This window comes from Xylocopa sonorina, chromosome 8, assembly GCF_050948175.1.
Source record: "Xylocopa sonorina isolate GNS202 chromosome 8, iyXylSono1_principal, whole genome shotgun sequence".
Lineage (NCBI taxonomy): Eukaryota > Metazoa > Arthropoda > Insecta > Hymenoptera > Apidae > Xylocopa > Xylocopa sonorina.
In genome coordinates this window covers 4,308,302-4,323,552 of record NC_135200.1, presented here as the reverse complement: position 1 = coordinate 4,323,552, position 15,251 = coordinate 4,308,302, and the positions used below count along the sequence as shown (strand labels likewise).

Genomic DNA, 15,251 nt, shown 5'->3' with positions numbered 1-15,251 from the left:
AGCACTGTGTGCGTTAGAGATCGTAACGTACGGAATATCCGTTTCCTGCAGTCGAAACGAATGCCTCTTCGTTTCTAATTAATTTTCGCCACCCGAAGGATTTCTTGTATTGTCTCGACTCGAAAATGCATAATTTCCGTCAAGTACATGCACTATGCGGTCAATAAATCGAGTGCGCCAAGGAAGTAGCGATCGTTCACACGAGCATTTCATATGTCACAACTTTACATATGACGCAAATCAACTCCGTCGTCCGATTAAATTATTTATAACCGTATGGTCAATCTGCATGTACTTATTCCTTACGACATTAAATATTGACAACTTGAAATTACTAGATCGATTAAAACCATCGAGCGGACGATTAAGTATGTCTTACCGGTTGAATCTTTAATCACATTCCCCTGTCCAATTATGCTTCTAAATCTAATTACAACGATACAAATTAATAGAGAATTATCCGAGGACATTGGTATTTCTGATATTAAGCTAGATTTCTGTGCCTTTTAAATTATCGTGGATGATTCAACGATGGAGGCAAAAATTAACTCCACTGAAAGCACGCGAGACGCTTAGAACGAACGCTCTTACTGTTAGTGATCGTAAAGCAGATTTTTGCTTCGCAAAATTCGAAGCTAAGGATGAATGGCGTGAAAAAAATCCGCTAGGGAACAGTGAAGCAAAACGAACGAAGCGCCGTGAAATGGAAAAAAAGTCAGAAACGACCAGCGCGCCGCAATTTCCATGAAACCGGAAAAGTGTTAATGCTTTCTGCAATCGAGTCGTTATACCGTACGAAAAAGCGCGCGCGTAAAAAAAAAGGAAAACGTTCCGCTGGTGAAAAAAATAGAGCCGTTAAACGGCCGTTTCGACGGTACCTTTGACTCGACCAAGACGGCGAGGGAAGTAAAAATAAAAGGGAATTTACCTGCCGAACAGAGGATGCCAAAGCTGCGATTCGTCGGGCGAGCTGGCTGTGGAGCTCACTTCCGGTTCTTGTTTGAGCAATCCGGTCCGCACCCTGAGCAACGGTAGATAAGCGGTGGTTCTTCGGTTGCTGGAGAGATCGATCGGTGCCGGCATTAGCGTGCCGATCGGCTTGCAGGTCAGCTTCGGCCTCGTTTGCGACGAGTTTCTCGCCCCGTTGCTCGCGTGACCGGTGCCTTTGTTAGTGCCGTTGCTGATCCTCGGATGCGAGTGCCGCGTTCTCGAGACAGGGCCCTCGCCGTGGTCGAGGACGTATTGGAGATGCGCCAAGGATATCACCAATAAATCTGGATCTCGAAGGAGATCCGGTCTGGTGAGGGCCTCTGGGAGCCTCAGTTCGGGCCTGGAGGCCAACAGTTTCGGGATCTCGGTGGCTGGGGCCGCCGCGAGACCCGGCAAGTAGTCCCTCGGTACCAGCAGCGGATCCGGTATCAAGTGCCCGGACGTCTCGATCAATTCTCTAAGCTGACTAGCTGGGTCCAGCAGCTTGTCCGTGCTGCTCGACGTGGCGAAAGCCTCCTCCATCGCGTGCATCCGATACTTGCCAGTGAACTTTTGATAGGCGCACGATTGGTTCTTCTGTTTACCGACGGACCATTCGGCGGACATTGGTCTCTTGGGTGTGGCACGATCCGTCACGAGGTACGTACTGTGTATATCGGCGCTGGACATCGGTCTGCCCGAGTTCCGCGTCTCCTGCGCGTGCACGTTCAGTCGATCTTGGAAGCCTCTGTTCCCTTTTCTGTTACCACCGCTCTTCTCGACGTCCTTCGAGTGATCGACGCGACCAGGTAGATGCTCGCTGGGTATCTGATCGCAACGGTTCGAGATGTCCTTCTGTTTCTCGTAGTCTCTCATCTCCAATTGATTCGGCGACGACAGCAAGCCTTTCAGCGTTAAGTCGTTCTTCGCGTCCTCCGAACAGGACACCGAACACGGAGGGCTGGGTAGCAGCCTTTCGAGGTACGCGGAAGAGGGCCTCCTGGAAGCCGGCGAACACGGAATTCCACTCGGTTGCGGCGATACAACCGTGCCACGTGTCCTCAGCTCCTCGAGGACCTGCTCGTCGAAGTGTTCTACATCCTGGTACTTGCATTTCGCCTGAGCCTCGCTGTTTCTACTCGAGCTAATCCAGTGAGCCTGGTTCTTCGCGTTCTCCAGAGGAGGCTGCTTGTAGTCGTCCGCGTTGCTACTCATATTCTGCCTATGAAAGTAGTCTCTGTCGGACTCGTAAGTCAACGAGTCGGTTTTCTGTCGTCTGAGGTCCTCCAGCACTTGCGAATCGCAGTCGTCCTCGTCCTCCTCCATGTCCCTTTCCTCGTCGTCCTCCTCGTGAGGGAATCCGTCCAATTTCGACTCGTCCGCGTAAGCCTCGTTCTTGGTAAAGTTCACGGTACTCTCCGGGGACTCGACGCGAGCCTTCGTACCCGGAGAAATCGAATGGGTCCCGATCACCTGGGGGTTTCGATATCGATAACTCGGTATGATTATCGATAAACCAGGAAGGTTCTTCGGAGACGCGGTACCTCGCGTCGTCTCCGTAGCCGAGTCCGCGTTCTTCAACAGTCTCTCGACGCATTCCGCCTGGGAATCTGGCGATCTGCTCGACGATGACGCCTTCGAGGACGGTCTCGCCAACGGCGTCGGCACGGTCTTCGCGATTTCCGGCGTGTGGGTTCTGGTAACGGATACCGAGAGGCCCGGCGTGTTTCTAAGTGCGTTCAAAATTTTCGAGCTATCGTTATAGTCTATTTTGACGGGCTCCCCGGGTTCGTCCGGTCGCTCCTCTTCTACGTCCAACTGCGCGTCCTCGTCGACGGACACGATACTTTGCCACTTGCTACGAGAAATTGATTTAAACTTTGGTCGATTTCCAAGGCCGCCGTCCGCCTCGGCGATTTTACACGACTTCGTGTCCGAACCGTTGCTTTTAATCGAAACGAAGAGGACGTCGTCCTTCGCTCGAAGCTTCTTATCTTCCTCGGATTCGGTGCCGTAGTTCACGACGATCTTCTCCTCGTGTATCTCTGTCTTATCGCTGGCAAGATTGTCGTCGGTTTCAACGATGTCTCGATGCTTATAACTAGAGATCACATCCGTCCTTGACTGTGACTTAACTTTATTCGTTAATTCCATCGGAATCGTAACGTTCGAATCTTTGATTTTGCTCTCGTTAGGTTTACCGCGAACATTCTCGTTCTGAACCTCGTAAGTTTTCGTCGAGTCGACGGGCAGATCGGCGCTAGGCGTATCGGTAGCTAGAACAGGCGAGGCCGTGACATCGATCATGTTCAGTATGTCCTGAATGCCCGCCTTGTTCGCGTGCCTTCTTTCTTCATTATCTACGGTCGCCTTCTCTTCGTCGGCGATAACATCATCCTCGTTCTGCCCCTTCTCGTCTTTCCCCCGTCTCTGAAGGACGTTCTGATGCACGCCCTCGGGCAACTGGGAAAAGTGTAGCTGTTCCAGCACTACTCGCGGTTGGAACAGCTTGTCTTTCTGTAGCCTCTCGAGGTTGTTCCTTCCGTTGCATCTAGCCACCTCCTTCTCGAACCTATTCTCTTCCTCCACTTCGTTCTCGTTCTCGTCCCCTTCCTCGTTCTCGTCCTCGTCCTCGTCCTCATCCTCGGAACACGAGGCCCGTCGACGTTCCTCGTCCCAATTGCCGTTCATCCTCGCGTGATTTCGCATCTCCTCCAGAGGAAAACCATAATTCCGCCGATGCTTGCTCTTTCGGCTAATCTCATCGTAGCTTCTCTTCTTTCCAACGCTGTCGCGGCCGGTCAGACCGTTGGCGCGACCGTTCGCCAGCTCTTTTCCCGGGATATGTTGAAGGTTCAGCGTCACGTGTCCTGGCTGCTTTTCCGCATCTTTTTCGTCGCTTGTGTCGGACGTGTTCGAAGAGTTCGCGCTGCTGGTCTTTTGGGCGGTTACACCCAGGCTGGTCGAGTACATGTTCGAAGCGGTCCTCGGTATCGAACGCCATCCTTGCGCCGTCTTCGTCAGCTTTATACGGTTCCTTTTGTCGTAATCCTCGCATCTCACCTCGACTATCCTCTGCTCGCGCTGGGAGGCCCAGAGAAAAATCGGGTTCACTTTCGGCCGTTTCTCTTCCGGCTCCTCCGTCTGCTCCTCCCGTAGCTGCCTCTGGTGTTTCTGATGATGGTGATGGTGATGATGATGACGTCTTTGACGACGGGGCACTGTGCCCCGTGCAGGGGCCCCGCTCATCACTCCATCCAACGAGCGGTTATTACTCTGCCACTCGTCCACTGAGACGACTTCTTCTTCCCAATCGTTCCTCTTCCTCTGATCGCGTCCGATGGTTCTTCGACCGGTCCAACTACCAGACGGGACTATCAATCCCTCGATCTAACGACGGCGCCTCGCTTATTCTCCGTGCATCGAGATTTACTGCGTCGAACGGCTCGCCAAGGGACAGTCAGTCCTCTTGATCACGATTACATCATCCGATTGGTCGTTAAGCGTATTCCGTTGATACCTTGGCGGCACACTGTTCGATCGGCTAAGTGATTAGTTGAGATCATAGGTACGGCTCGAATTCAGCCCGTGGCGGATCCTCGACTCACCCCGAAGTTAATCTCTCACCGTCCATTAACAAACAAGTCGGTTTCGAGCAAGCAACGATCGATCTTAGGGGCATTGACATTGTTGACCCAGCGCTTCCGCGAGCCAGATGCACCGGACACATCGGCCACGCTTTTGTCTTCCACGACGTTTCCGTTCCCGGTAGCGCGGCGGCTATCTCGATCCTATCCCTATTTCCTTCCGTCCTATTCCTGCGTTTCACGGCGACTGGAATATTCCACGGGACAACCGGGGTTTCCTCGGCACACTGATCGACTAGAAACTCACGGTTTCACCCTGGCTGGCTTATTGCTACCGATAAGCGATAGAGTAATAACACCGCGATCGTCAAGGTGTCAAGGATCACCGCGATGCAGAGGTCGTCGACGTTCGTCCGGCTATCGAACCACGGTAGAAGAGCGCGAGCGAGATGGCAGAGGATCAGCGAGCTCGTCGATTTTCATCGAGGCATCTACAACGTCGATTTGCATCGAGCTTGTGGCGTCGACTCCGTCGAGCTTACGGCTGGCAGCACTGAGTATGTTCGACCCATCGAGCTTCTCTCAAACCATTCGCTCCTCTCTCTCTCTTTCTCTCTCTCTCTCTCTCTCTCTCGTTCTCCTCGCCTCTCCTCTTCCTTCTGTTTGCCGGCTCTATTCGCTCTCTCGCTGCTTACACGCTGGTTGCGCCGGCCTTGTCGCACCCTAAATCTTTCTCCTCGAAATTCTTTAATCCTTTCCACTGTTTCAACTTCGCAACTTCAAGGTCCGCGTTTCCAAGCGAACGTTTCCCCCTCGGCGGTCGGTCGTCGAATTTTTCGATCGCACGACTCGAGCGACACCACTCTATCCTTGACCATGCACGAACCGTGGACGACGAAATCGTGGCTGTCGAACAATTGTCATCGATGACATAACCGTGAGAAGATCCATCCACCGGTTACACGTCGTTACGCGCGGAGTCACTGTCTGGGAGCTACTGTCGGTGCCTCCTCGTTGCCTTCCACTTCGTCGCCGCCGCCCCCGCTCCGCAGAATCGCGAGCCAGTAACGGAGCTACCCGTGGCGCCCGCGTTTAACCATCCTCCTTCTACTTCGGCTCCTCAGCTGACCAAAATCGGCTCTTTCCACTTATTTCTCCTATTTGTAACTCGCACTTTCGGATATTCAGGTGCTTCGTCCCAGCGAAACGTTTCGATCGATTTTAGACACGTGGATAGTTTCGAAGGCTTGACAAATATGATTTCTTTTTAATTTATCTTTGATGATCGTTTGTAACTAATATCGTTGTGCAATTTATACTGTCCTCATTTTACGGAATTATTTTCAGGCACTTTTAATAGTTAAAAACTATACGATGTGTATTTCCCAGAATGATGTTATTGTTTAAAATACTGCTGTAGTAATGATTACCGGGTAGAGATGAATTATATTTTAGTTGTTATTTAGTTTGTCGGGAAATTTGTCAGTAATATGTATTCCAAGCTTACGTAAATTATGCTTGACTGAGTATTTAGTGTTATTGAAACGTTGCATCAACTGTCCACATAGAACAAATAGAATGAAGAATGCCTGGCGAGTTTTAGTTTGATGTTTAAATGCTTTAAATCATTCTAGCATCGGAATTAGACATTATAATCTTATGCTTTGCAACTGTGTGTGTGGATAAACGCGTCCCAAGTTATTTATAAAGTAAGGTGTGTTTCCACATTTTGGACGCGGGGTTCGGTCTTTCAAATTCTTTGCGCCAAAAGTAACACGACGGTAAAATGTTTTTTTTTAACCAAATTAAATAGTAGCACGAGAATTGTAATCCTGGTTTATTTAATAACAGTCTAAGCTTCGTTTGTAATTAAACACTTTTAGTTAAGCATTTTACTAAAAAATCCAGCCTGTATGTTTTAACAGTTTTCACATTCATTTCATACAAATAGTTTCGCGACAACTCTTTCCACTCAAGTGTTAATGTATCATTTCAATAAATTTTTTAAAATACTTGTTATACATCGAAAGAAACGGTAGAATTTGTTCAATATCATTTGCCAAGAAAATACTATACAACTTCCAATTAAACACCCCTAAGAAATAAAAAAGTCAATTTTTAATAAACGACAGAAAAGATGAGCGCGATATGTTTTTAAAAGCTAAAACACCCTAAAAGTACTGGTAAACTTTTTACATACACAGATTTTTAATTTCAGTTCCAACGCTGATGGAATACGGGGCGAAAGGTAGCATAGAGCCGGTACTAATGCCTCCTTACCCCTTACCCCTTACCCCGAGATAGCCAGCTCACGACCGGAGCACCGACCATAGAAAGAGATCGACGGAACAACGAACGAGGACAGAGCTAGAGCAAGAGAATGGGATAACCTGTGTATGTATGCGGGTATACAGAGTGTACCGAAGGTAACTTCGATTACAATGATATCAACGATTTTACCAGCATTAAAACAAGAGGAAAAAAATGCAAGATTCTCCCGATTAACTCTGCGCGTTATCAGCCGACCCCTTTCCTTCTATCGCGTGAAATCGCGTTAACCGATAATCAGGTTCCCGCAATTTTCGTAACATCGCCAATTGCGATTGGTGAATTAGCACAAGGTCGCGATCAACTATTTCAAACGTTAAAGGTGCGCGTTCGTTAATTCCATGGGCTAGAAATTATATACAATACCATGGTTCGGAATTTTACGCTGTCCGATCCGGTACATAATATTTAGACATTTTTCCGTGTAGGGGGCTTACGTGGCAAGGAGAGAGAAAGAGAGAGAGAGAAAAAGAGAGAGAGAGAGAGAGAGAGAGAGAGAGAGAGGAGAAAAAACAGAAAAAGAATGAAAAAGAAAGAGCGCTGGTATTTTCTGGACGAGAGATTTACCCGTGTCCCCGACGAGGAACTAGTTTTCGATAAACGAGTACCTCCTCGTTAAGTGGCTCCACGAAGGGGGCCGAAATCGTACTCACCCTATATCCCCGAGTGTTTGTAGGACAGAGAGGTATCGGAGGTCCGAATGATAGAGAGAGAAAGAGAGGGAGAGAGAGAGAGAGAAGAAGGAATCGTGCACGAAGATGGAGCAGCGCGGGACAGAAAGAGAGAAATATTTTTATTAAAAGGAGGGAGGTGACCTAATGGAGGAAAAGAGACAGATTCGCGGCGCAGTACACCGTGTCGGATGCTGATGCTGCATTAAGCCCCGTTTGCACTTCCGCCCTTCCATTCGCGAGCCTCGATCCTTTCATATGCTCCCTACGCGCCGCTGACGGGGACTGTTCTCAATGATTTCAATTTTATATAATATTCTTGACAATCGCGCTAGAAATAACCCGCCAGCGCGAGGGAGAGTGTCGTAACGCTTCGTTGGTTTTTTTTTTGCGAGCGATTCGATTCAGCAGTTTCACTCCTCGTAACTTTTTTGGCGAATATGATAGCACCGATTAATGCGAATGATAGCACCAGGTTAATTCGAACGAATCTCAGAATCGGTGTATTTAGTTTGCTCGAAATTATTGTAATTTACAAACTGGTAAAATACAGCATTCGATTTACGAAAAGCTGTTTCCTATTAGTATTAACTTAAACGAATTACTAAAAAAGTTATTGTACTCCTTACGAAATGAATTGTATTTATTATTCTGCTGCTTGAAGAATACAAGGTAAAGCACAAGATTCCCACCGGCTGTTTAGTTCACGTTCCTTCACGTAGTTTTATGTATTTGTACAATACAACGAGGGTGCACAGCGAATTTCACAATACGAAGTCTCATTGTACTGGAGAACCATCGACAAACAATGTTACAAAGAGGGGACTGTGCGCCTAAGGACATAATCATAAAAGAAATCCTCCCAAATGGAAGCGCTATTGACTCGACGGCGTTGCATCACAGTCAACGATATCGATCCGACGATTTATAATTTCGTCAGCCTGATGCTAACGATCTCGTTGGCTCGTCGACGGCGACATATGTATCGCCGAAATGGATGACAATGTGTAATGCTAACCACAGGCTGGTCTTTATCAGAAGAAGCTAGTCTTCCTCGTATTTGCACGCGACTTAAGGCAAACACGAAGTATACCAGCAAGGTCACGTAATGGACATTGTCCAGGACGAGATGAGAGAGCGTACATAGAAGGGAGACGTCACTGACCGTGGACGCACGCGAGACTCGCGACAATTTTGTCCACGACATAGCAGGAACTCCGTACATCGGCAGATAAAGCGGAAGAATGCGGCCTCGATGAACCTTGATTCGAGGAAAACGCGCCTTTTACCATCTCCTAATCGACCCTTTCTACTGGACGGATAAAACGCGCGGGTAAGCAGCGATACTGGCACAACCAACGACTTATCCCTTTGCATATCGTTCTCATTCAATAATTCGGATTATTTGTTTGAAAATATGTTGAAACGCGCGTGGATGGAGTCTATCTTTCTTCGTAAAAAAATCAATGTCTCCACCCTCGAGCATGATTACTGTTGGTAACAACTGAATCACATGAATGGCTTCCGACAGGTAATCCGAAGGAGTGTTCGGTTGAAGGAAGGCTGAAGAAGAGTATCTGGTGTATTGGCTGATACTAAATACAATAATTAGGAACAGTAACTATTGAACCAGAAATTTTGTCCATTCCTCATGAAATATTGTAGACTTTTACTTGTAAACTCATTTGAAAAAAAGTAACATGTACACAGTGCAAAGTTTGACTTTGATTTTTGGAACTTAATAAAATTGTTTACTTTTGAAACAGTTTAAATGTTCACTATTTTATTTTTGCTTCGAAGCATGAAAAATATTGTTCAAATTTGCATTTAATTATCTATCCACAATGAAATATTTTTTCAATATTATTTATCTTACGTAATGCTTTTGAATTGATAAATAAATCTACATTATAGATATATCATAGTGACTCTAATTATCAGTAAAATACATTTAGTTAATATTTGCTAAATGAATTGCCTATAATTAATAAAAAGCTATATACTAATTTTTAAAGTATTTATACTTGTTTAAAAATAAATAGTAACATAAGTTTATAATGAAATGTACAATAAAATACAAAACAAAACTATATCATTTTTAATGGTTAGAAATCTATGTTATCGACTGAATGAAGTTTAAGATTTACGATAATTCTTCCTAGAGAGCACGATTGATCGCCAACGTCTGTTATTATTTTAGACGAAGGCAAAAAATGGGATTTTTCGGTCATTTAACTAAAAATAACGATCTGATCAGAACTTCGTTTTCAACAGTAAAGAATTTAACTTGTGAATCATTTAAATACTTATAAATATACCGAAAGACGGACATGAATTAATACAAAGTTAACATGGTGGTTAAAATTACGAGTAATATTTCAGTATCCCAATTTTATATACGTGAAACAATATTCATATCTTTCAATAATGAAAAACATAAATATAAGTTATTTACCCTCACCAAACATTTTTTCGAATAGTAAATTTTGATATTATCAACAACATTATTAATGCTAAAATACCTCGAATAAACAATCTTAATTAAAAAAAAAACATAATTATTTAAAGCTGTTAATTATGAGTTGATACTTAAATCGATCTACAATTCTATATTATATATTTGTTACGTGCATTTTACTCCCAGAATCAAAAAATTAAATCTAATTTTTGATAATGAAAAATAATCAAACAAAAAATGTAAATTATACATGTATACATTACGTATACTGTGTTGTCTCGATCGGTAAGAGAGTATTCAAGTATACCACGATTCTCCTTGAATTATACTTATTACTATTACAACATCTTACTGTTATAGTCTTGTTAGAAAAATATGTAAAAGTGGTTGTATTACAGAAAGTTATTTCAATCATAATAGACTCATCAGTGTCTAAACTTAGCACGATTCCATTTGTAGGATACAGCATCCAATGAAAACACAAAGAAGTACCCACACATACCTGGCATTCGGCTGATATTTCCTGATCGCTACAGGTGGTCTGGCAAAACCCTCTCCTGGGTTTGACACACCCACGCCGCTTAAGACGTCATTGGATTTCCTCCGCTCTCAGTTATTTCATTCTATCCACTGATTTCGTCGACGTCAAGACACACAAGCCGGTGTACCACTCGTTGGCATGGAGGTGTCCATTGCGTCAATCGCTAAATTTGAATTTGATTCGAGTTCGCGGAAGTTCAATCTCCCGGAGCGTTTTAGGTGCCAGACGATTGGCGGAAATGTACGCGCGTAGAACGATTCGATTTCCGCACGCTTTCTTTCGTGCAATGTTAAATGTTGCATGTAAATCTTAAACGATCACTGTTTCATAAAAAACTTTCTCAGTTTCAGCTGTACATTGTCGCGTGAATTGACTTTATATAACACAGTCTAGTAAAACCACGAAGAGAAATTTTTGTTGCGATAGATTTCCGATGTTCTAACCTCATTACATACTTTTTCTGGAATGTCGAATATATACATTTTATTTTCACTTTTACTATGTTTTCGTATCGTGCGTTTAATCACACGTTATAATGCAAACTAGTATACTTATTTTTAGTTGATTTTGTACTTCTTTCATTTATAACTCCATAAAAAACGAAAAAAATATTGCGCGTCCTCGTGACTGTTTCCCAAACGAGATCTGTTGTACCACTGAAAGATGTATATACTCAACTTTCTCTTGAATGCTCACATTGACGTCAAATATTGTTTTCACAACGAATGGATATACGTATATACGAAATATGCGAGTTAGACTTAGAAATTTAATTATAAATATTGCACAGCGTCCGTCGTCTCCAGCAGTCGGACGATAACTGTCAGTCATGTGGTGCTCAATCGGTCACGTTCTTAGACGGACGTACTTAAAGTTATGTTGTTCCGTTTTCATACATTTCTTCGTTCACCTTTTTGTTGGCATTGTGCTATCACGTATGCTTACATCTACAGAAATGATTTGTGAAGCTAAAATTAACTCCAATATCCGCATAGTTTTCCGAAATGTCTTCAGACAAAAATGAAGAATTAAACTTATTATAACTGGAAGAATCTATTTATTGTCACATGGAGATCTAATTTTTCTGTATAATATTCTCAAATAGAATTAACAAATAACATTTAGTTGTTAATTAATACGTTTTATAATTTGCATATAGTAGCGAAACATACGTGATAGAATATTTTTAATACTTTAACAGTTACTTTCGATTATTTCAGAATAAGCAAATAAGAAATATTGCAGTAAGGTAGGCAGATACATTATCGTTAAAATACGTGTCTTAGGCACGATATAAATAGAACTTGTATAACTTCTAAGTAAAGACCCTTTAGTATGCAAAACATAATTGTCAAACAATAAAGCATTTCATCTCTAGTATTCCACGTATTCTGAGAATTGTCAAAGACCTGAACAGCATAAAGTCGTAGAACAATGTTTTCGTAATTACAATAGGTAATTAAAAAATCATAATTCTTAAATGTTGAATGTGTATATGTGCTCTCCAACAGTCAATAAAGTATTTCCTGTACAAGTTCATTTGATGCACCGGAAGGTATATCTAGGAAAGCTAATAAAGATGATTCATATGAAAATAGATAGAACCATATACCAAAATATCCACGACAAAAATGGTCAATAAGAATGTACGTTGAAATCGATAAAATAAACAGCTGAATTTTTAAACTTCCAGTCAGATCTAACGATGAACTGATCATGATTCCTCTCTAAATTTATCGCCACTGATCAATGTCTGTAACGTACTGTAAACTTTGAACTACGCGTTTAATGTAAAAATGAAAAAAGAAATCATTTCTATTGGATCAAAATCAAACAATATCATTAAATACATAAAAGAAAAATAAATGTTACACTGCAAACGTTTATATTTAATGTTTCAATTAAAATTTGTTCAGATTAAGGTTAAAATACCTCTACAACTAACGGAATTTGTTGAATAAAAATGATCAATTTATCACATAACGAAACGAATATTTGATCTATCAGAAAATAATGGAAAACTGTTATTCAACTAAACGTGCTTCTCGTAATGGCGTCCATACCATGCGCGTGAAAATTGTTATCTTTTGAAAAATATAGTCCGTCATACTATTTCCGGTTCTGTTCGAACTAGATCTGCTTGAATTTAAACCGCTGTTCGAGTTCACAATTGCATCTTCCGGTTTTGCAAATTGTAAATGAACATAGTTGGTTATTCGATCGACGGCACAACGAATTCGCAGAACCCGCCGCCGGTGAAACTTACAATTCGCAGAACGGTATTTGTAACAAAGTTCAAAATTGGAGTTTCAACGCGACGAGGTACTACATTTGCAGTTATAACTAATGCTTACGTCATATTATCAACGATAATGGAGAACTTTCTACGATATTACGTCATACCTTCGATATCGTTCAAAGGTATTTAAAAAAAATATACGATAGGAAGGAAATGAAAAGTGTAATTCCTGTAGACATTTACTTAGTGAACGTAAAATAAGGTAAGTATAAAAGTATGAATAAGTATGGAAAATGCACAAGGAAAAGGTGTGGCACCTTCTTTTTTCCTTGTTCTGACGAAAATTTCGCCAGAAATAAACCAAGTGAAAATGTTTCAACATACGCAGTTTCATTCAGTTACGACAATCGTGTTTTTTACGATTACCGGCACGTGTGAAAAACAGAATTCCGCTGTTTAAAAATAATGTGCATAAACTTACTTTGTTCAATTGTTGGATTTAGTTACTTCGAATGTACGTTGTCTGAGACGATCGAAATATTTCCCCAAAATATATTTCGTACTAGTTTTACCATATTTTATTACTTCATCCAAACTTGTATCTCTCCTTGGGTATTGTATAGCACACAGCATCGTGTGTTTGTTTTAGAAGATGAAGCTTTTAACTTGGTAATGGCATTTACTTATAAAGCCCAAATTTATCAACGCCAATCGATTTTTTTTATTATCGTCCATTGCTTCGTCTAACCTTAAACAAAAATTTCAGCTGCGATTAGAGAGAATTAGATAGAGAATATTATTCTACCGACTATAAAATAAGAGTACACACTCTTACTGTGTAATTAAATATTTAAAATGACACTGAATAATTTTTCTCAACCTTAATTCAACGTATTACTAGACCACCGCGTAATTAGTAACGATACCTTTGTAATTTCTATCTAGTTTTACTCACGTTACAACTATCTACCAACTAATATTTATTCAGCCTTAAACAATATATCGATCTATGAATCATACTTTTCTTAAGACAAGCAGATGAATGAAGAAATTCGTTAAGCAGCATCAGTACATATATTTATAATTCACAAAAACTCAACCTTTCCTGAAAGATATCCGAATGGTAAATAAAAATGTAAAAGAAGATCGAATCTACGGAATCAAAAAATCTACTGATAAGGAATTAACGACACTAATTCGATCGAGCAACTCAGTCACCACAAGCTGTCCTCCGCATATTTAATTCTCTGTTAACGGATCTCCCCGTTTCGAAAAGCGGTAGCGGGAAATTCGTCGGAAACAGCTTAATTACGACACCTGCCTGCTGGATCTCCGAGGATGCACACACCGTGCGCGTATATAATCGTACACTGATAAATAAAGGCCTCGTGCCTCGAGGGATACGACCAGTTCGCTGGCAGACGCCGATGGTGAACCACGTGAATTTCGTCCAAGATTCAGAGTTCCCCGTTACGTGATTCAGTGAGAGATTCCGTGGTTACGCGTTAACGAGGACGGACGCGTGAACGTGAAACTCGAGGGACGAGTCTCTCCGATGCATTCATATTTTCGATCGAGTTTCTTCAGATTTTTCTCCGTTGCGAAATCGCCTTGTTACTTAAGGTTGCTCCAGTAGCTACCTGTTATACAAATACGTGCAGTTGCATACAGAGTTACTTAAAAGCGCGATGGTAATTTTAGGAATAACAAAAGTTGCATCATCTCGCTACGCGTAAAACAGGACCCAAATAGCTTGCTGTCTTACTGTAAATGATCGATTTCAACCAGGCGCATCTAAAGTCTAAAAACAATACAGGTACGTATCGACTGAAGTGCACCAACGTTGCTGTTCCTGGTTTCTTAAACGCGTTCTGTACGGTTCTAAAATTAATTGTGCTTTCGACATTCCAAGGTACCGAGTACATCGGTTATTTGAACGACTGCGCGCGAAACAATGTTCATTGCCCGAAACGAAGATCCGGCTTACTACGTGCACAGTTTTTACGTCGAAATAGCGGGAATTAAAGGTCGACAACTCTTTCATTCATAAGTCTCGCCGTCGATCCCGGCGCATCACGCATCGCGTTTTTTTTTTTTTTTTATTAACTTTATCGCATTAGCTTGGTATTTCCTTTTGATAACGCATTACGAAACTGCTTAATCTTCCGGTTATAAGTGCTGATTAAATAATTGATGTGTTCAACTAAAAACATCGATGAACAGATATAACGAAAGATCGATTGTACAAATTTCGAAACCATTCGAAACGAATAATTTTGTTACGAATATACTGGGGAAATTGCGTGGTAATTATGTCCTGATGATAAAATAAGCAAAGTTACTGTTGCATGATTTCAGGCCATCTTTATAGGACCGCGATTAGAAGTGAATCCGATGAATGAGAGGCAGAAGTCAAATAAGAAAATATTGTTTTATTAACCTCCGGCACCGAGGCGAT

General features: G+C 42.4%; 1 protein-coding gene across 1 annotated transcript in view; it reads right to left on the bottom strand.

Annotated features, from left to right (window-relative positions):
- The window catches only part of LOC143426204 (uncharacterized), a 31,033-nt gene extending 25,283 nt beyond the window's left edge, over positions 1–5,750 (bottom strand). Inside the window, exon 1 of the mRNA XM_076899457.1 lies at positions 929–5,750. Coding sequence (XP_076755572.1) covers positions 929–4,218 — 3,290 coding nt within the window. The 5' untranslated portion in view covers positions 4,219–5,750. The remainder of the gene's footprint in view (positions 1–928) is intronic.
- Between the last annotated feature and the right edge of the window lie 9,501 nt (positions 5,751–15,251).